The 21,832-nt window shown below is 43.6% G+C and overlaps 1 protein-coding gene across 1 annotated transcript in view; it reads left to right on the forward strand.

Annotated features, from left to right (window-relative positions):
• Window positions 1–1,320: 1,320 nt before the first annotated feature.
• gabrp (gamma-aminobutyric acid type A receptor subunit pi) overlaps window positions 1,321–21,832 on the forward strand; it is a 58,041-nt gene continuing 37,529 nt past the window's right edge. The window contains exons 1-5 of the mRNA XM_034181935.1: window positions 1,321–1,383; window positions 2,516–2,595; window positions 5,167–5,279; window positions 5,417–5,484; window positions 5,588–5,805. Coding sequence (XP_034037826.1) covers window positions 2,537–2,595; window positions 5,167–5,279; window positions 5,417–5,484; window positions 5,588–5,805 — 458 coding nt within the window. The 5' untranslated portion in view covers window positions 1,321–1,383; window positions 2,516–2,536. The remainder of the gene's footprint in view (window positions 1,384–2,515; window positions 2,596–5,166; window positions 5,280–5,416; window positions 5,485–5,587; window positions 5,806–21,832) is intronic.

Raw genomic sequence — 21,832 nt, forward strand, 5'->3', positions numbered from 1 at the left:
TGGTCATGGCCAAAACCAAAAGTCACCCATTACTGTAGACACTGAGGCTAAAAAGCAAATTTTCACTTAAAGTACTTGGAGACCACAAGTTTTGATCCAGTTGAATATTTGACTTTCTCTACAGCAACATTCAGCTCCAGGTCTGTGCTTTGCTCTGCCTCTCTGTGTCCTGAGACAAGTCTATCCAGCTGTACCTGGTTACGGGTTATGACTGTGGACGTTACCTGCATGGTGCTGGCGTCCTATTCAGGGATTGCTGGAGACTCCCATCCACTGCATGCTATGTTATTGAGGGATAAGCACCAGCCCAATGGGCTGCAGGACCTTCATCTGCTACTTCCTTAACTGTTACAAAATCACCCTTGACAGGTCATTGAAGAGATGGAATCAAAGGGGATTCCATGGTGATGTATTGCAGAAGGGGAATAATTAAGTATGCTGGGAATAGTTTGACACCAAATCCAAGACACAGCCTGTCTAAAAATTTGCTTAGGGGCATTTTATGATTAGTCATTATCATCAATCTCTTCAATGTCAGTAGTTAGAAGAAGTATGAGTTGGGTTTGATTTAAAAAAAAAAAGAATCAGAAATTAGCCTGTCTTAAGGAATCAACCATGAGACCTCTTTTAAATAACTTGTAATGACACGTATAAAGAGAAAAGTTGCAGAAGTATGAAAATTATCCTTTAAAGGTACATGGAAGACACTGCAGATATTTCATGGCTCTAAAGTTATGGACAGCAGGGCAGGGACAGCAATCGATTGGGATGATGACATTGATGTAAAGGAGCGGAGTTAGTGGTGATGAGTGAGGCGAAGAAGAGTGTAGAAAACCAGAGGAGGTGCAGTGTCGGTGCAAATTGGCACACGGGGAACTACATTGAGATTAAGGGAGAAAAGAATGCAGGCAAAGAGTATTATGTGACATAATCGTTCTGACAATAGAACCCTAGAAAACATGTTCGATTTATCTGTGGATTCAAGTTATGTATAGAAGTGAGTCGATAGGTGGGGGGCCGGGGGGAGCAGGGGAAAAGAAGACATGCAGTGCAAATGAAATGCAATAAACGGTGATAGAAAGAAGGGGAGGGGGCTGCACAGCTGCAGCCGCCACCACAGCAGGAGCAGCAGGAGCAGTGCTATGGGGAGATACAGCTGTGGAGCGAGAAGATGCAACACTGAAACAGCCAGCGTTCAACACAGCAGGACCAAATAATACCAAGAAACTGTGGTGGTTTTCTTCATTTTCTTAAGTAAATGGAGTAAAACCTGGAATATATTACGAAATAACCCAGGAGGAAAAACAGTCTGTCCCTGGGAGCAGAGGAAGAGAAGAACAAAGCAGGGAGAAGACTTTTGCAAGTGGTGCAAGACTAAACCGGGTAAGAAAAAGATGCAATAAATAGAATTAGAGAATAAGGAAATAGTTCATTAAAAATAAATTTAAGAGTGTGTGTGTGAGAGCTGTAAAGATTACAGAAAGCTTATTTGGAAGTGCATTCAGTGAGAAAGAGAAACAAAGGGAAGATGTGCTGCAGACCGCTGCATTATTCTATATAGTTCAATACATGGCTGCAGGCGGTGAGGTGCTGAATGAAGAGTAGAATGAGAGAGGACTGAGAGCGTGAAGCCAAGCATGAAGGGAACAGATGTAAAAACATTACAGAAGAATTGAAACCAAGCTGCAGGGGTAACAAAAAAAAAATCAATGAACAAAACTAATGAAAAAATCTGTGATTGCATCAATTACAAATGTGCTTCCTTAATTTTAATGCTGGAAAGGAAATCAGTGGTGTTGCATTTTTTCAGATGTTTCATCAAAAGGGTCTTCTATTCCTTTTTGCACTCGTTCACTATCAGTTTGCAAGTGGAGATTGCTTTGGGAGAAACAAGCGCAATAACATGAATGACAGAATAAGGAGTGATGAAGACTCACAACCGACAGAAGGATTGGAGGAGGGGGATGCAGTGGTGAGCAGGGATGATGGTAACTCCTGAGGGATAGACAGGATTATACTCCGAATAAATGGAGGGGGATAGTAGCCACAGGAATCTACGGGTGACAGAGCTTCTGCGTGTAGGGTTAAAGTTTCCAGAGCATTTTCAAAGTAACCGAACAGGGAGGGGGAAATAAGCGTGCAGTTTTTAAGCATCAAACAGCAAGAGCAGCTTCTGTGTTGCACATTACTCCTCAGGCTTGTAGTCACCCTTATCTGCTGCCACCCTATGGTGGAAGACTTATGCCATGCAGTATGCTGGCTTGAGACCAGAGGATCCTCGGTTCAAACCACTGCCTGCCCGGAAGATCACTAAGGGACCTTGTCAGTGTGTGAGTGTTTGAATGGGTGAATGTGAGGCATTACTGTGAAGTGCTTTGAGCTTCTGATATAGATTAAAAAGCACTGTATAAATGCAGTCCATTTACCATATGTGCTGCTGCTGCTGTAGAACTATTTGTGAACAGTGCATTGAGGTGCTCACCCTGTGGCTCCTGTGGCATTTCCCTGAGCTCAGCTGCTGGCCTCTGTCTGCTGAATGACAATGTTTGACCATCTCCAGCCCCTGCTGATCCTCTGCCTGACCTTCAAACACAGGTGAGAGGCCATGTGCAGAAAACAAATAAATAAAGTACAACCCCAAGTTTCAGGGAGACTCCCATTCATTTTCCAGAACATGAATTCAATTCTGTTTATTTATACAGTGCCTAATCATACCCTACAGTGAGTCATCTCAAAGTGCTATACACATGGAACATCCACACCTTGCCCAACCTATAAGTAAGCACACTGGTGATAGTGGTATGGAAAAACTACATTAAGGATTTTGATCATATGAAGAAAACGTAAGCAGACTAGACTCTGTGGGGTGACCATCTGCTATGGCTAAAACCAACAATAGAGCCCTATGTAGACACCCCAGATACCAAAGCATGAAGCTGATGAGAGCCTACAACTCCCCCTAGACAGAAAGCCAATCCATCGTAGGTTACTTCTTTTAACCAAAGGTGGCACCCATTTAAAGGTGGTTAGACTAGCACAAAGATCAAACAAAAACACAACACAACACTGACAGAGCATGCAATGACAGAAATGTTGCAGATAAACAACCAAATATTAGCCAGTGTTCACAATAATGGGGCAGTTGAAAATACATCAACAAAGTGAAGATAAGAGGTCCAGTGAAATAGACTGTATAAGTAAGTCAACGATTGTGTTGATGCCCGATCTGTCACTGAAGCAGAACATTGCTCATCCTAACACAAATGTATCCCCAAGATGTCCCATGATGCCTCCTCATCCAGCAAAGGGGGTTCTCAAGTTCAAATGACCCAAACAGTAAACGTACCAGTGTCATAGACTGAATAGTCCCCCCCCCCCCAAAATTGGTCCGCCCTTCCTCCACTGAGCATGCTTCATTTCGGAGCAGCTCGTCTAAGACAGAGTCTCTTCATCCAAAGCGATCAAATGGATTCATGGGATTATTAACCATCAGATGACAAGGTAAAATGTCTTATTCTAAAGTCATTTTTAAGCATAAACAAGGTGATACTTGGTGATGCTTTGAAATGACCGACGCGCAGTGAATGCATCAGCTAGCCGCTCATATAGCCATGGCGCTCTGATCACTTGTACAAAAGCTTCAAATATCTGTTGCTGAGATAGATGATAACTGGAGTGCAGTTTTAAGCAGAAACAAGGTGGTAATCCATGAACCGCGGCTAATGACGCATGCCCAGTGAAGGCGGGGCAGACTGATTTTTAGGGGGGACCGTTTGGTCGATGACACTGGTATGTAAGTACACTCTCATTCAAACATGATATAACCATGAGTTCATCCTACACATATTAGGAATCCTTAATTCTTTCAAGGGGAGGTGATGGTCTAGTGATTAAGCGTTGGGCTTGAGACAGAGGATCCTTGGTTCAAATCCTAGCCTGACTGGAAAATCACAAAGGGCCCTTGGGCAAGGTCCTTAATCCACTAGTTGCTCCCATTGTGTAGTGAGCACCTTGTATGCCAACACCCTAACATCAGGATGAATGTGAGGCATCATTGTAAAGCGCTTTGAGCATTTGATACAGATGGAAAAGCGCTATATAAATGCAGTCCATTTACCATTTCAATGCCTATCCAGTCACTTCATGGCATGTGAAGCTTGCATATAGTATCAGCTGAGATGACACATGGTGTATTGCGTTCAACAGACCATAATACACCATGGATAATACTAGAAACAAATTCAGCTGACTTGGGGAGGCAGATGTTGATGACGTAATACATTGTGGTTTGATTTTGCCTATATGTGATAAGGAGAACTGACCCGACTTATCCTATCCGAAAAGCAACATTAGACCAGAAGAAAATATACAAACCCCAGTGTCAATATTAATCTATCCTTAACCTCCCCACTTAACAAAGCACGGGTTGTTTCTCATGGCTGTAAAACCTTTTAATTATTATTATTTGTCATAAATATGCAGAAGGCATGTTGCAAAATTGGTCAACTAATGTCCCATAAAGGTGCAAGGTCCAAATGTACAATGTCTAATACACCCAGAGCAATATACACTGGTCTTCAAAATTATTGTGTCAAAACAAGAGTAGGTGCAAATGTGAGTCCTGGCAGCTGTTCAGTGTCCCACTTGCCACATTTTATGTGTCCATGTAGTCAAACAAATTCTGTCGAGGTGTTTGTGAGTCTCCAAGCTTAAAGTTGCACTCCTTCATAACTGCTCAAATGCACAACAGTGCCCTCTAAAGGCAACATTTTGAGCTCCCAAGCATTGTTTTTGTTTCCAAATAGTAAACAAAACAACAACAAAAAAACAAGAAAGAAAATGAGAGAACTCAAAGAGACTCCATCGATGCCCAACATTCCACACTTTAAATTAGGAAAAAAGGCAGATAGGCGCACTGTTTTGCCAAAGTGTAAAAACATATTAAAAATTTATATGACTTAAAAAATGAATATGAATCTGCCTCAAAATCTGATCAGTGACACCAAATTTCATTGTCACCTGTTTATTTCCCCAGTAATGTCACCTCATTGGTGACTTTGCACATTGGGGTTCCACTTGAACACTTTTGGTGGAGTCTCAAAGTTCAGGATGCTTATTAAAAAACCAACCCGTGACTGAATTTGTTTTCCTGGTTATTGTTGTCAGTGATTGTATGCATCATACCCACCACTGGGGGGACTGGAACGATTCTCAGCTTCATCCAACGATCCAGAAGCTGATGAAAGGTTACAATCGATACCTCAGACCCAGTTTCAATGGTAGGGTGGTTTTATTTAATATTCATTTACAACAGCAAAAAAACTTTTGAAGAAAAATTCCATATTTCTGCTGGATGTGTGTCTCGTCACACTGCATCCATATTCAAAGCCCTATACTGTATGTCCTTATCTGTCAGAGGGTCCTGTGGAAATTGGAATGAGTCTTGATATTGCCAGCATTGATGCCATTTCCGAAATCAATATGGTAATCCAAAACGTTTTCTAAAAGTTTGTGAGTAAATTCAAAAGTTTTGTCTTTTGTGAGACATCAGCAGATTGAAATAATTTCTTTCATGTCAACTTCTCAGGACTACACAGCAACTATCTTCCTACGTCAGCGGTGGCGAGATTCCAGACTGGTGTTTCCAGGAAATGGGAGCGTTAGTGTGGATGGACGCCTGGTGTCATTGCTGTGGATTCCTGACACCTTCATCCCTGACTCCAAACGTTCCTTCCTGCATGACGTCACAGTGGACAACCGCCTCATACGTATCTTCAGCAATGGGACTGTTCTCTATGCCCTAAGGTACATTCCAAAAATTCTGCCATTTGAGTCCTGCAGTTTATTCTGGTTATTATAAATGTAACAGCAATAAAAAAATAACATGAGCTTACAGACGCAGCTTTTTAGGCGCAGCCAGGGTGTAGAGGGGGTCTGGTTTGGGAACCACAGAATCTCGTCTCTGCTGTTTGCGGACGATGTGGTTCTCTTGGCTTCGTCAAATCAGGACCTTCAGCGTGCACTGGGGCGGTTTGCAGCTGAGTGTGAAGTGTCCAGGATGAAAATCAGCACCTCCAAATCCGAGGCCATGGTTCTTGACTGGAAAAAGGTGCCTTGCCCTCTTCAGGTCGGTGGGGTGTCCTTGCCTCAAGTGGAGGAGTTTAAGTATCTTGGGGTCTTGTTCACGAGTGAGGGATGGATGGAGCGTGAGATCGACAGATGGATCGGTGCAGCATCTGCAGTGATGCAGTCGCTGTATCGGACCGTCGTGGTGAATAGGGAGTTGAGTAGGGGGGCAAAGCTCTCGATTTACCGATTGATCTACGTTCCGATCCTCACCTATGGTCATGAGATTTGGCTCATGACCGAAAGAACGAGATCGCAAGTACAAGCGGCTGAGATGAGTTTCCTCCACAGGGTGGCTGGGCGCTCCCTTAGAGATAGGGTGAGGAGCTCGGTCACTTGGGAGGAGCTCGGCGTCGAGCCACTGCTCCTCCACGTCGAAAGGAGCCAGTTGAGGTGGCTCAGGCATCTTTTCCGGATGCCCTCTGGACGCCTCGCTGGAGAGGTGTTCCGGGCACGTCCCATCAGGAGGAGACCCCAGGGAAGACCCAGGACACGCTGGAGGTACTACGTCTCTTGGCTGGCTTGGGAACGCCTTGGGGTTCCCCCGGAGGAGCTGGGGGAGGTGTGTGTGGATCGGGAGGTCTGGGCAGCTTTGCTTGAGCTGCTGCCCCCGCAACCCGACTCCGGATAAAGCGGTAGAAAATGTATGGATGGATGGATGAGCTTACAGACCTGCAATTATAGACAGCTGCAGGGGAGATAGTGGTTGAAGTAGGAGAACATGCCAACCAGATGAGGAAACAGTTTGTCTTGTGTAAATTCACTGCTTATTTGGAATATGTCAGTTTCCAGAAGATGCCGTATCATGGTGACGATCAGAAACAATTAGTTTTGCCTGCAGTTATAACGTGCTTTTACCTTTTGACTCTGCCAAAATGCAACTGTATACACAGGCTGGTGGATAGAGCTGCTGATATTTTTTGTTGATCACAATAGGTTTACTGTCTTTATCTGTGGGTAGTCTGCCTGTGAGACTGAGAGATGCCTGGGTAGAGCATATATTTATGGAAATACTGGAGGAGTGGGGTACAATTAGTTATACCTAATAGCTAACGTTAGCTTATCTAGCCGGCTGTAGCACCGTTTATCGTAGCTTACAAAATAATTGGTTCTTTTCTGTTTGATAACCCACATTCATACTTTTGTCTACATTTATTTTTATATGTATTTGTTAATACCCTTATTGTAGGTTTAACTACACTATTATACTTTATACACTAATTACCGTTTTTGTTTATCTTGTTAGCTTGCTAGGTACGGTTGGTTTATTAACAGCTAATTTAGCTCTTCTAACTAGAACTAGCTTATTTTTGTTATTTACAATTTTATCTTACATGGTGTAGATTTTTAATGATTCATCAGTTTATGTGTTCTTTTTAAAGATATCAAAATATAGTACCTAAGTTCTTAGGTTTCCATTTGATAACATATAGTTTATGCTTTTTATTTTCCTATAGTATGCTAGCAGTTACTTTAGATAGATAACAATACACATTACATCATAGCTTCTGTTTCTGTAATAAAATACCATGACCATGACCAAATCTTCTCCTGTATTAATATTTAGGTTTTAATACCTACTCCTGTATATTACCCTTAATATTTAAATATATAAAACTATATTTAAATATATATATATATATATATATATATATATATATATATATATATATATATATATATATATATATATATATATATATATATATATATATATGATATATATGATGTCTTATCTTTCTTATGTCTTATTATTTATCATTATATATACTTTTTTCTTGAGCTGCTTGGGTGGGTAGGGAGAGTTCCCATGGGATAAAAAAGCTTTTCAGCCTACTATCCCTGGTTGTCAAGACCAGGCACCTATGTGGCTCTACTCTACTCTTTTCTACTCTTCTATTTTACTCTTCCGTTTTAGATATTTAGATAAACCTTAGTATACTAGCATAGTTACATCTTAGAATTAGAATATAATATATGAGATATACCTACTGAATTTTCATGAGACTGCTGGACAGAGGTGTTTGGCGATGTCGATACATATGCAGAGGAATGAAGTTCCAACTCTTTAGGGGACTTGTGGTTCTAGTCTTAATGTGTGGTTGTGACAATTCTTCCCACCACATATCGTCACATTCATTCAAATACAATAACCTTGCTATCTCTCTCTCTCACACAGACACACACATCACCTGTCATCAATGCCAAAAATGTATGTATTTATCAATCACAGCGTACAGTCACTGTAAAATGCAAGGGCGCAATTTCGAACTAGAAATTGGGGGGGAGAAAGTGCGAGGCCCGCAGGGCCAAAGGCCATAGGCCGGGGGTCTGGGGGCCGCTCTAGGCCCCCAGGAGCCAGCGGTCTCTAGATAAGCTCAGATGCATTCTGAGCATCCAGAACAGTAATTTTAATGTTTTGAGAAGACCATAAAGTGGACACCATTTGACTTATGCAATTTGAAACTGTGGATATAAGTACTTCATTCTGAGAATAGCCAACACTGATTTTATTAACATCCTGGTGTAAATAAGGTATCACCACATGTGTAGAACTCAAAAAGAATGACAGGTTGAGTTTTCATTAAACAAAACAACTGCAATGTGGTAAAATGTATTCATAAATATGAAAGAACAGGCTCTTAACAATTATTAACAATCACATACTGTATATTTTTCTCAAGATTTGTTTTTGCATAAGTTTGAAAAAACAACAGATCATAAGTTTAGGATAAATTACTTATCATGAATTTAATTTTTGAAGTGGCACTAATGACAACACTCATACTGAACATAATTTTGCTTGCATAGACTGATTTTGGAGATCAAGCAATAATTGCAGATGGGCTTTCTGAGGTCCCAGATAGCTTTTCTGATTTCCTTTTCTAACTTTCAGAATTTAGTAAATTAGCATATGGTCCACTGATACTCATGTGTAGACACTAGTCCCTAGAGGCAGCTATTTTTAATTGGTTTCAAATCTGGGCAAATGCAGTCCCAGAAAATTCCGAATGTGACAAACAAGAAACAGGTGTTGTAAACAAGTCAATGCTGATAAAAGTACAAACTTGCAGAAACAAAGATACTATTCTGACATGGTTTTGCACATAAGACTGACATGGTTTGCACATAAGACTGGCATAGCATGTTTCAAGTACACACATATATGACAGAAGGTGGGGGGGCATACATATTCTGTCCCCCCTGGTTGAAAAGGTGGGGGGGCATGTCCCCCTATCCCCCACCAAATTGCGCCCATGGTAAAATATTCAGGCGGCCTTTCAGTGTTATGTGTCGGACGCGGTCGGAGCACCGACCCAGCGTTTGACAGGACCCAGCACGAAATAAGCAGAGCACGGTTCAAAAGATAACAGAATTTAATAATCATAATAAGTGCAGTGATAAACAACCAAAAATGTCCGCGGTCTGGTGAGGTGAAAACACGGCGCGCTCTCAGCAGCACAAACGGTCCGGAGCCACAGCAGTTCGGACCCAGGGACCCCGCCGACACGCCCCAGGTGGCCGCGACAAACCGAGTCTGTGAAGAAAGAAAACATGAGGTGAGTCCAACACTCTCCACCCAGAGAGACACAGCTCAAAAGGTGCACACAATCAGCAAACACTTCCTGGCTTAAATATACGAGGGCTGTCAATAAAGTAACGGTCCTTTTTATTTTTTTCAAAAACTATATGGATTTCATTCATATGTTTATACGTCAGACATGCTTGAACCCTCGTGCGCATGCGTGAGTTTTTCCACGCCTGTCGGTGACGTCATTCGCCTGTGAGCACTCCTTGTGGGAGGAGTCGTCCAGCCCCTCGTCGGAATTCCTTTGTCTGAGAAGTTGCTGAGAGACTGGCGCGTTGTTTGATCAAAATTTTTTCTAAACCTGTGAGACACATCGAAGTGGACACGGTTCGAAAAATTAAGCTGGTTTTCAGTGAAAATTTTAACGGCTGATGAGAGATTTTGAGGTGATTCTGTCGCTTTCAGGACTTCCCACGGTGTGAGACGTCGCTCAGCGCTCTCAGCCGCCGTCGTCAGCCTGTTTCAAGCTGAAAAACTCCACATTTCAGGTTCTATTGATCCAGGACGTCGTGAGAGAACAGAGAAGTTTCAGAAGAAGTCGGTTTCAGCATTTTATCCGGATATTCCACTGTTAAAGGAGATTTTTTTAATGAAAGACGTGCGGACGGATTGCAGCGTCGGGACGCAGCCGCCGCGACGCTCCGCCACAGGAAAAACACCTCTGTTGAAAGCCTTAAGGACAAGTTGGAACATGTCCTGCCTGTTAAACAATTTCTCATATACTCACTCCACTGAAAGCCATCAAAAGCCGCCTGGATTTTACAAATGGTTATCAACACGGAGGTGTTTTTCCTGTGCCGCCGCACAGCGCCGGCTGCGTCCCGACGCGCGGATCCGTCCGCACGTCTTTCATTAAAAAAATCTCCTTTAACAGTGGAATATCCAGATAAAATGCTGAAACCGACTTCTTCTGAAACTTCTCTGTTCTCTCACGAAGTCCTGGATCAATAGAGCCTGAAATGTGGAGGTTTTCAGCTTGAACAGGCTGACGACGGCGGCTGAGAGCGCTGAGCGACGTCTCGCACCGTGGGAAGTCCTTAAAGCGACAGAATCACCTCAAAATCTCTCATCAGCCGTTAAAATTTTCACTGAAAACCAGCTTAATTTTTCGAACCGTGTCCACTTCGATGTGTCTCACAGGTTTAGAAAAAATTTTGATCAAACAACGCGCCAGTCTCTCAGCAACTTCTCAGACAAAGGAATTCCGACGAGGGGCTGGACGACTCCTCCCACAAGGAGTGCTCACAGGCGAATGACGTCACCGACAGGCGTGGAAAAACTCACGCATGCGCACGAGGGTTCAAGCATGTCTGACGTAAAAACATATGAATGAAATCCATATAGTTTTTGAAAAAAATAAAAAGGACCCTTACTTTATTGAAAGCCCTCGTATATCAGCTTCTAACCCTGCAGGCACAGAACAACTCAGTTCAAATCTCCACTGCAGCAGAAGCTGATTAGACAATTAGCATAACGTGACAGCTCAATAACACAAGGTGTGAGGGACACCAAATCCACTGTCATTACTTCATAAAAGTCACCAAAACCAAATTACCTCAGGAAGTGTGCTGAAGAGCGTGAGACCTCACCCAATCCTCCTTCACAGACTGTGGCGTCAAACCTGGAGCGGTCTCTGCGTCCGTAATGGTGAGATTGTTCTCCTGACGTCGATCTCACACGTCTGCTCACAAGGCCGAGTCTCTGGCAATCACACACTGCATTCAAGGTTTAAATGCAGCAATCTCTGATCAAGACAGAATACACCACAGCTGTGAGTCCTGATGACCTGCACATGAAAACAAGCCTCAGGTGTTCAGGGTGAGGTCCTAATGCTCAGCCACTCAGTCCTGAATGCATACCACCTGGTGGGAGAAACAGAAAACAAAAACAAAGCCAGCCATACACCCCAGCCCACAACAGCACCCCACCCTCACGGGAAGCCTCCCGGCGACCACATGAACCTGGGCCAGGAAAAACACCCCCCTCCAGGGACCATGGCTGGAATGTCGGCTGGGAGCAAAAAAAAAAAAAAAGAAAACACACCTCCTGCAGCTTCAGTCTCAGCTCCGTGTGCTGACAATCCAGCTGGGAAAGCCTGTCTCCAAAAGCCGAGCGTTACTGCGCTCTGAAGACAGCTCCGTCGTCAGCTGCTCAACCTCATGTGAATTTCATCATGCGGTCATTGACCCTCTCAATGTTGAGCTTCTCTTCTAGTTTTTCCTTCAGCTGGATGATACGAGCTTCCAGCCGCCTCTTCTCTGTCAACAGGGAACTCTGTGTTGAGACTATAGATCTCATCCTTTCACTCCCTGAGCCTGTCTGCAGTAGACAGCTCCTCCTGGATGTGTAACATGTCTCCCTCCATGGCTTTAAGCTTCTTATCACTGTCTTTAGCATCATTAACTGCTTCATCCCCGAACATTCACAGCTCTTCCAGTCCTCTCATCTGGTCTTTCATTCGGGCCTGCAGTTTCTTCAAGTGCTATATGACATTATCGCGATTTTCAGTAGCATCTTCAAGATGGCCTTCAAGCCCTCCCAGATCCAGCTCCCATTTCTTCTTGGCAGAGTGGGCCTGGAAACATTACCTATATACATCCCCCAGCTGAATCTTCATCTCCTCCAGTCGCTGCTCCATGGCACGGTTGGACCTCTTCAAACTATGAACTCTTTCCAAAGTTATCCGTCTCGGTCTTGAGCACTTTATTAAATCAGTCAAGTTCATCTTTCAGGTCTGTAAGAGTCTTTAACTCTCTTGCCAGGGTCAACACTTTTGTCTCCTCCCTGGCCTCCGTTTCGGCATGATCATACTCCTCTGCATGTAGAGTAGCAATACGTTTCTCTTTGGCCCACATCGGGTCAGACTTTCTTTTTTTTTTTGCTTCCTCTCCAGATTGGAGACGATCTGCCGAAGGTGGTCCTGGTCCACCAAGAGGTCATCCATTTCTCTTGCTGCAAACGGATTTCTGTCTTATCCAGTTTGTCCATAGGCTGAACTTTTCTACTCCAGCTGCTGCTGAACACCGTCCAAACTCCCATTGGACTCACTTGAGGCCCTCTTCAGCCCCCTCTACTGACAAGGCGTCCTATCCTGCCTTTGTCTTCCTTTCAGCCAGCTGAGTCTAGAGAGTAGAAACTGGCTTCTCCACAGTCTTCCTGCTCTCTTCCTCTTCGTTCAGCATCTCCCACAAAATATTCCCCTCATCCTCCATCTGCCCTAGGCGGATGGAGAAGGAAGGTGTCCCATGGATTTCCTCTTGGAGCAGCTCCTGAGTATCCTGCAACTGAGACTCCAGTGCAGAGATATCTTTTGTTGAATTTGATGATCTTGCCTTCTGCTTCAGTTAGCAGACCTGTTAGAGTCTCCACCTCTGACTGCATCTTTGCATTCGTTTCTGTCAACTCTTGCTTCTGTCGTTCACTTTGCTCAATTTTGGCCAGGAGTTCTTGAACCTGTGCATTCAGCCATCTTTCGACTATGTTTTAAAGTCTGCTTAGTCATAAAACAAAAGAAAAAAAACCTAACCCCCCCTCCCCCGGATGACATGTAGGGACCAACACCCCCCAGAGGACATCCCGCCAGCTCCAGGAGTAATAACCACAGCCGAGGTCCCTCTGGGATCCAAAAATCACCCACGGGGGCTCCCAGCGCCTCCCAGAGGACCGTTCCATCAAACCCCAGGAGACACCCCCCCCCCCATGACTAACAGACCCAGCCCCGGCCGTCTACGGCTAGATGGTCCCACAGTCATTTCCCCCCCAGAGGACACCACAGTCACACCCTGAGGGCGGAAACTGGGGAAAAACAAACAAACAAAACAAACAAAACAACAACCCCAACCCTACCCCCTCAGCGCAGGGGAAACTGGAAGTACGTCCAGTGTCACCAACCATGACTATACCCCAAAAGTCAACCGGGAGGAGTGGAACAGCGGTAATGGCGTACGGCACAAAATGGCACCACCCCTCCGACTTTTAAACCAGCCACCAGCTGTGGGTATATTCCACTGCCCCAAACCTCAGCTACGCCAATGGCGTACGGCTCAAAGGTGCGCTGAAGCCAGAGGTGGAACAGGGAATTAACAAAATACACCCCTAAACCCCCCCCCCACCCAGGTGCAGAGGTTACCTGGGAAACGCCCAGCATAACCGAACTGCACCACCCCAGCAACGCCAATGGCAAACGGCACAGAGGCGCGCCAAGGCTGGAGGTTGTAAAGGGAATTTAAAAAAATAAATAAATACTCCAACCCCCCCCCCCCCCCCTCTCGGGTGCAGAGGTCATCTGGGAAACGCCCAGCATAACCAAACTGCACCACTCCAGTAACGCCGACAACTTACGGCTCACACGGCTGGAGCCAGAGAAGAAGAGAGGGAACAACAAAAACAAAAAAAAAAAGAAAAAACCCAATTACCCCCCCCCCCATCACCCCCCAGAGGACCGTCCCATCAAACCCTGGGAGGTGAAACCAAAAGAAATAAAAAAGAAAGACCAACAGACAAACATAAAGTCACCTGGGTCAAACTATGCTCCAGACAGCCTGCATTTTCAACTCCAGACCACAGACAGTGCTTTAAACCCACAAAAACAACAAATTAACTCCTGATAAAAACACCTCATACTAAAACAAGAAACAGATAATAGACCAATAAAAAAAAACTAACATTGGCCTACATCATCAAGTGCAAAGAATGGAAAAACATTGTGTTTTCCATCCTTTGAACCTGGATGGTAATGTGACTCTGTCACCAGAGGGAGCCAAAGTGCCAAATAAGAAAATCCCCGTGGTAACAGAGTAAAAACCAATTCACACTGCTGTTAACGACAGCAGGTTATAACAAACAGCTTAAAGTGCAAACTAAATACCACCGGGGCTGCTACAACAGGCGTCGGAGCCAGCTGCACGGGAGGAGACGGGGCTACAGCCATAACAGCGGGGTGCAACGCGACCCAAGCTGTGAACTCCGCCATGCGCGCACCAACGCGCACAACCCGGGCGGAGAGCACCCAACACTGATCCCGGATCAGCTCCAACATCTGCTGCAGCCTTCCCGGCAAAAATACCCTCTCTGCTTCTGCTGGTCCATTGTTAAATGGCCAGAGACTACTGTTATGTGTCGGACGCGGTCGGAGCACCGACCCAGCGTTTGACAGGACCCAGCACGAAATAAGCAGAGCACGGTTCAAAAGATAACAGAATTTAATAATCATAATAAGTGCAGTGATAAATAACCAAAAATGTCCGCGGTCTGGTGAGGTGAAAACACGGCGCGCTCTCAGCAGCGCAAACGGTCCGGAGCCACAGCAGTTCGGACCCAGGGACCCCGCCGACACCCCCCCAGGTGGCCGCGACAAACCGAGTCTGTGAAGAAAGAAAACATGAGGTGAGTCCAACACTCTCCACCCAGAGAGACACAGCTCAAAAGGTGCACACAATCAGCAAACACTTCCTGGCTTAAATATATATCAGCTTCTCACCCTGCAGGCACGGAACAACTCAGTTCAAATCTCCACTGCAGCAGAAGCTGATTAGACAATTAGCATAACGTGACAGCTCAATAACACAAGGTGTGAGGGACACCAAATCCACTGTCATTACTTCATAAAAGTCACCAAAACCAAATTACCTCAGGAAGTGTGCTGAAGAGCGTGAGACCTCACCCAATCCTCCTTCACAGACTGTGGCGTCAAACCTGGAGCGGTCTCTGCGTCCGCAATGGTGAGATTGTTCTCCTGATGTCGATCTCACACGTCTGCTCACAAGGCCGAATCTCTGGCAATCACACACTGTGCATTCAAGGCTTAAATGCAGCAATCTCTGATCAAGACAGAATACACCACAGCTGTGAGTCCTGATGACCTGCACGTGAAAACAAGCCTCAGGTGTTCAGGGTGAGGTCCTGATGCTCAGCCACTCAGTCCTGAATGCATACCACCTGGTGGGAGAAACAGAAAACAAAAACAAAGCCAGCCAAACACCCCAGTACACACAACACACAGTGTGTTATTATGTATGCTGCAAAATGTAGCCGAACCATGGAAATTCTTTAAAACATACTGATTTGTGAAGCTGTTGAAGTTTGGCGAAGTTGCTGCACACCACTAACCACTGGCTTCTTGTTTTAAATTCAGCCTGTAAGACTAGCTTTAATTCAAAGCTTCAATTCAAGGCTTCTATTCAAAGCTTCAAATACTCCAGAGTGCTTCGTCTGTGATCTTTGCTTTGAACTATGTGTTATTCTACGTTGATATTAATCTATAACTAGGTATCGTAGCTTATTTTGTCTGTGTTTGGCATCTTGTTTAGAATTCAGGCAGCAAAACATTTCGAGTCAAAGTTTTAAGACTCCAAAGACTGCTTCATGATGATCTTTGCTCTGAATTATGTGACGTAACAATCACAAAGCACATGAACAAAATAAGAGAATGTAGCTGATGGTTGAACGTGGATAAATAAAGGCCACGTGGTGGTCATCAGTGTCCCTGAGGAAAAGTTTGATGCTCAAAATGAAACAGCCTCAGTCCACATGATTGTGGAAAGTCTACGACCTTTCATATGAGCAGTGACCCAACCAGGAAATGGGTGTTACTCGCAGTAACTGAAAAAAAAAAAAGAAATTAAACCACTGAAATGACGTGTTGGAACATATTTACATAAATACACATCAGTAAACCATACTTGTTTCTCAGTTATGTTGAGTATATTTTCCTTTCTCAGTATTTTGATGGGGTGCCCTGGTGCCCTCTAGTGACCAGCCTCCTCTGTTAAAAACACATCAGGATAGTTAACAGCCACATTGTTTCTCTGATTATTGTGACGTTGCTTTTATGGTATTATAGATTCAGATGTAGTAATTACACATAAATTGACCTGAGATTAAAAAACAAAAACAAATGCTGCATGTTTCATCACTCGGTCATATAACTGAAGGGGATGGCACTCAGTGTGTGTCGTCATGGTTTGGCCATGCCCTTTAGATCAGCTTGTGCTGGTGAAGATTCATGCTGTCCCCTGAGGCCACAGTTAAAACGTGCCCTGAAGTTTGTGCACCACGTCACACCGATGCATTGAATTATTATGATGAGTCAACTTTATTGTGGACAGAAACAGCAGTTTTATGCAGTGCACTGAAAGAGTTGTGTGATATGTTTTTCTTTCTTTTATATGGTGGCCCTGAAGTGCAAACCACAACAGCAAATCGCACAGCACAACAGCAAATCAAAAAAAGCACAACAGCAAATCACACAGCACAACAGCATATCACACAGCACAACAGTATATCGCACAGCACAACTGCATATCACACAGCACAACAGCAAATCAAAAAAACACAACAGCATATCACACAGCACAACAGCAAATCAAAAAAACACAACAGCAAATCACACAGCACAACAGCATATCACACAGCACAACAGCAAATCAAAAAAACACAACAGCAAATCAAAAAAACACAACAGCAAATCAAAAAAACACAACAGCATATCACACAGCACAACAGCAAATCAAAAAAACACAACAGCAAATCAAAAAAAACACAACAGCAAATCACACAGCACAACAGCATATCACACAGCACAACAGCAAATCAAAAAACACAACAGCAAATCACACAGCACAACAGCATATCACACAGCACAACAGCAAATCACACAGCACAACAGCAAATAAAAAAACACAACAGCATATCACACAGCACAACAGCATATCACACAGCACAACAGCAAATCACACAGCACAACAGCAAATCAAAAAAACACAACAGCATATCACACAGCACAACAGCATATCACACAGCACAACAGCAAATCACACAGCACAACAGCAAATCAAAAAAACACAACAGCATATCACACAGCACAACAGCATATCACACAGCACAACAGCAAATCAAAAAAACACAACAGCAAATCACACAGCACAACAGCAAATCACACAGCACAACAGCATATCACACAGCACAACAGCATATCACACAGCACAAGAGCATATCACACAACACAACAGCATATCACACAGCACAACAGCAAATCAAAAAATCACAACAGCAAATCACACAGCACAACAGCAAATCAAAAAAACACAACAGCATATCACACAGCACAACAGCAAATCAAAAAAACACAACAGCAAATCGCACCGCACAACAGCATATCACACAGCACAACAGCAAATCAAAAACACAGCAGCATATCACACAGCACAACAGCAAATCACACAGCACAACAGCAAATCACACAACACAACAGCATATCACACAGCACAACAGCAAATCAAAAAAACACAACAGCAAATCACACAGCACAACAGCAAATCAAAAAAACACAACAGCAAATCACACAGCACAACAGCAAATCACACAGCACAACAGCATATCACACAGCACAACAGCAAATCACACAACACAACAGCATATCACACAGCACAACAGCAAATCAAAAAAACACAACAGCATATCACACAGCACAACAGCAAATCAAAAAAACACAACAGCAAATCACACAGCACAACAGCAAATCGCACAACACAGCAGCAAATCACACAACACAACAGCAAATCACACAACAGCAAATCGCACAGCACAACAGCAAAAGAGAAACGACAACAACATTAACCAAAACGGAAAAGGTAGGTACCTTCGGGCGACACGAATCGTCGCTGATTGGACGGTGGTCCGTCCTGTCCTGTGAACCAGAAGGTTTACATGTTTTCCAAATATGAGTGCCGCTAGTGAAAACGTAAGTGCTCTTAAACTTGAAGGTCGCGCGTGAGTGTCATCACCGTCTTCTTTTAGCCTTTTCCCACAATCACTGCAGAAGTTTGTTTTTTTCCTCGAACTCTTTGCCACAGTTTTGGCAATATATCGCGGCATGTTCATTTGTTTCTGTTCATCTGGCGCCTGAGTATACGGTCTTCCGGTTCACAGGACAGGATGGACCACCGTCCAATCAGCAATGATTCGTGTTGCCCGAAGGTACCCACCTTTTCCGTTTTGGTTAATGTTGTTGTCGTTTCTCTTTTGCTGTTGTGTTGTGCGATTTGCTGTTGTGTTGTGTGATTTGATGTGTTGTGTGATTTGCTGTTGTGCTGTGCAATTTGCTGTTGTGTTTTGCACTTCGGGGCCACCATATTCTCATCAACAGCTTTGATTCCAAACTGCAAAGCAGAGTGTGAAATATTGAATGAACAGCAGTCAACACACGTACTGGTTTCAAGGTGTTTTGGACGCATTCAGTTGTCATTTTGTGTCATATACAACTTTTCAACATGCTAATATAGTTCACTAAAACGATTTATATTCAGGTCCAGAAGTATTTGGATGACGATGAAATTTTGCCGCTGTACAACAATGCAGCGGTGTTGAAATGAAACAATAAAGCTGTGCTTGTACTGTGACTCTGAGGTTTAATTCAACTGCTTCAACAAAAATATTGCATTAACCATTTGCAGTATAGGTATTAGGATCATTTCTAAACACAATTACTCCTTTTTCAGAGGCCATAATTAAGAGGACAAACTATATAGGTACATTATTTTAAACAGATATCTTATTTTTTACAGGGAGTCTTCTTTAGACGGGTCAGGGAATGGCCACGTGAACATTTTCAAGTCACTGAATAGTCCTGGATTTACATAAATCATTAAGAAAAACATTAGAAACAAAGGGAAAAAACAACACTGACAGTAGGTAAAACACAATATAAAGGATCCCCATTCCCCTCCATGCTGATGCAGCTCATGTTCTGACTCACTCGTCGTGCTTCTGTACCACAGACACAAAGGCGAGAGGGTTAACTCGTATGTTATTGCAGAATCTGACCGTTGTTTTAATTTTATGTTACCACCCAATGATTTTTAACTGAAACTTTAGGGCCAATGCCACCAGGTGAGGGCACTCCAACCCTCTAGATTATGCCCCACAGCCCACAAGTAGTTCTGGAGCTGAAAAGCTCCAATCTAAACAGGACCCAGTTCTATGCAGAAGACTCACATCCCGACATGATATATACTAGAGGCGGGCGGATCGATCCTAATATCGATAATATCGATACCACCGCTGGAATTGATATTGAATGATCCTCATGTAAAAAGATCGATACTCAAGCTTTTTTTCTCTCCCGCATGCACTGACTGCTGCGCACACAGATTCATCAAAGTCTACTCTCTGTCTGTAAGAGCAGCGCTGCACTGTGTCACACAACACAGAGCAGCACACCCTTGTATTGTGGTTTGTCAGCCCTCTACCTCAGGAGATTTTGTTTAAAGTTGTGTTGAGTGATATTTTTTTAAACAAAAATGTTGATTGTGATAATAAAGTATATTTGTTGTCACGTACAATGTTTGGTGAAATTCTGTCCTAGGTCTTTTGGATCCTTTGGATCTATGAAGCTTAAATATGAAAAAGTATCGGTATCAGTATTGATATCGGTGATACTGGGCCTGTATTTACTTGGTATCGGATCAATACCAAAATTCCCAGTATCGCCCACCTCTAATATATACCACAAGTTCATTCCATTTCAGATGCAGTGTGCTACAAAGCACATGGGAGCCCTGAGCCTTGATTTGATCTGTTTTCTTCTATGACAAACCTTCTCTGTGCCAGTCTGCCATGAAGCAATGACTGGTAACACAAAAGACGAAGGTTGCTCTCTCCAATCAAAACCACAGAAGCCTTTAACTCCTTTAGAGGTGTCTGAGTGTTTTGGTGGCTTCCCTCACCCGTGTCCTTCTTGCACAGTCATTTAATTTTTGAGAAATTCCTACTCCAGACACATATACCTTAGAATACCATGTTGTTTGTGTTTCATGTTGATTGATGTCATTGAAGTCCAAGACATATTCAGTGATTTGCTGACTTGTCCAAAGAAAACTGACTGTAAAAGTGATGATGTGGATTAAAAACCCTTAAATTTAGTTTTCCCAATTACTTAAGGCCTCTGAAAATGGAGGAAATGTACATGAAAATGATTGTAATTCCTAAAGGGTTAATATATTTTTGTTGACTCAAAACATCAACGTGACAAGCACATCTTGTCCCCAAACTTGTTGTGTGTTGGGGGGTTTAGCTGGACATTTGGGTGCTGTTTTCTTTTCTTTGCTCTCCAGGTGGTATGCAAACTGTTTTTTTTCTGTGGAGAAGGTGCTGGCGGAAGAGTCCTTCACCCTCATCAGAACTATTGGCTGCACCTGTGGAGGATGTTCACGTGCAGGCCTAACAACTTGCAGCACCTGTGGATGATGCTCACGTGCAGACTTAAAGACTTTCAGCTGAAGCAGATAATGAGATGGCGTTCTGCATTTAAGCCATGAGTGATTTGAGCAGAATTGCCGGGAACTTGACCTTGTGATGTTCGGTTGTGAGACGCTGAGGACCGCGCCAGGGTTTGACACATTGTGCCTGTGAAGGAGGACGGGTGAGGGACACATGCTGTCAGCACACATCAGAGGTGATTATCGTCTGAATAATCGTTAATAGTAATTTGGCGTTTTGTTACGCAGTATATTTGAACATTGATGAGAACTGTGCAGTTTGCTTCTCACTGCCGTGGCGTACGGATTGATGATCCTCCACCTGTTGTGAGAAGCTGCTCATTTACATAAGGCTTAAATTCAGACCTGAATGTGTTGCTGATAGTGTGTGCCTCTGAAGGATATTTGTTGTAGCTCTGTTGACTTACCTCACCTTTTCCGTCCTTCACAGAGTCAGTTTGTCGTATCCACCTGGGGGGTGTTCGGCGGTGAATCTGAGTCCAGGCTTTGATCCATTTGGGCGCTGGAGAACGCGCCGTCCTTCACCTTGCCAAGACAGCTGACTATTTATGTTGTACACGAATTATTGCACATGAGGGGGAATAAATTCGTTTCTTGGAACTGTTATTTAGCGCTAGGTCATTGTCAGATGCTGGTTCGGTTCTCTGAACCGCGTCAGCACATAACAAAACTTGCAGCTTTGTGTTAAAACTATACAGTAAAGGTGGCCGATACCGGGAATTTTGGTATTGATCGGATACCAAGTAAATACAGGCCCAGTATCGCTGATATCGATACCCATACCGTTACCGTACTTTTTCATATTTAAGCTTCATAGATCCAAAGGATCCAAAAGATCTAG

Source organism: Thalassophryne amazonica, chromosome 11, assembly GCF_902500255.1.
Source record: "Thalassophryne amazonica chromosome 11, fThaAma1.1, whole genome shotgun sequence".
Taxonomy (NCBI): domain Eukaryota; kingdom Metazoa; phylum Chordata; class Actinopteri; order Batrachoidiformes; family Batrachoididae; genus Thalassophryne; species Thalassophryne amazonica.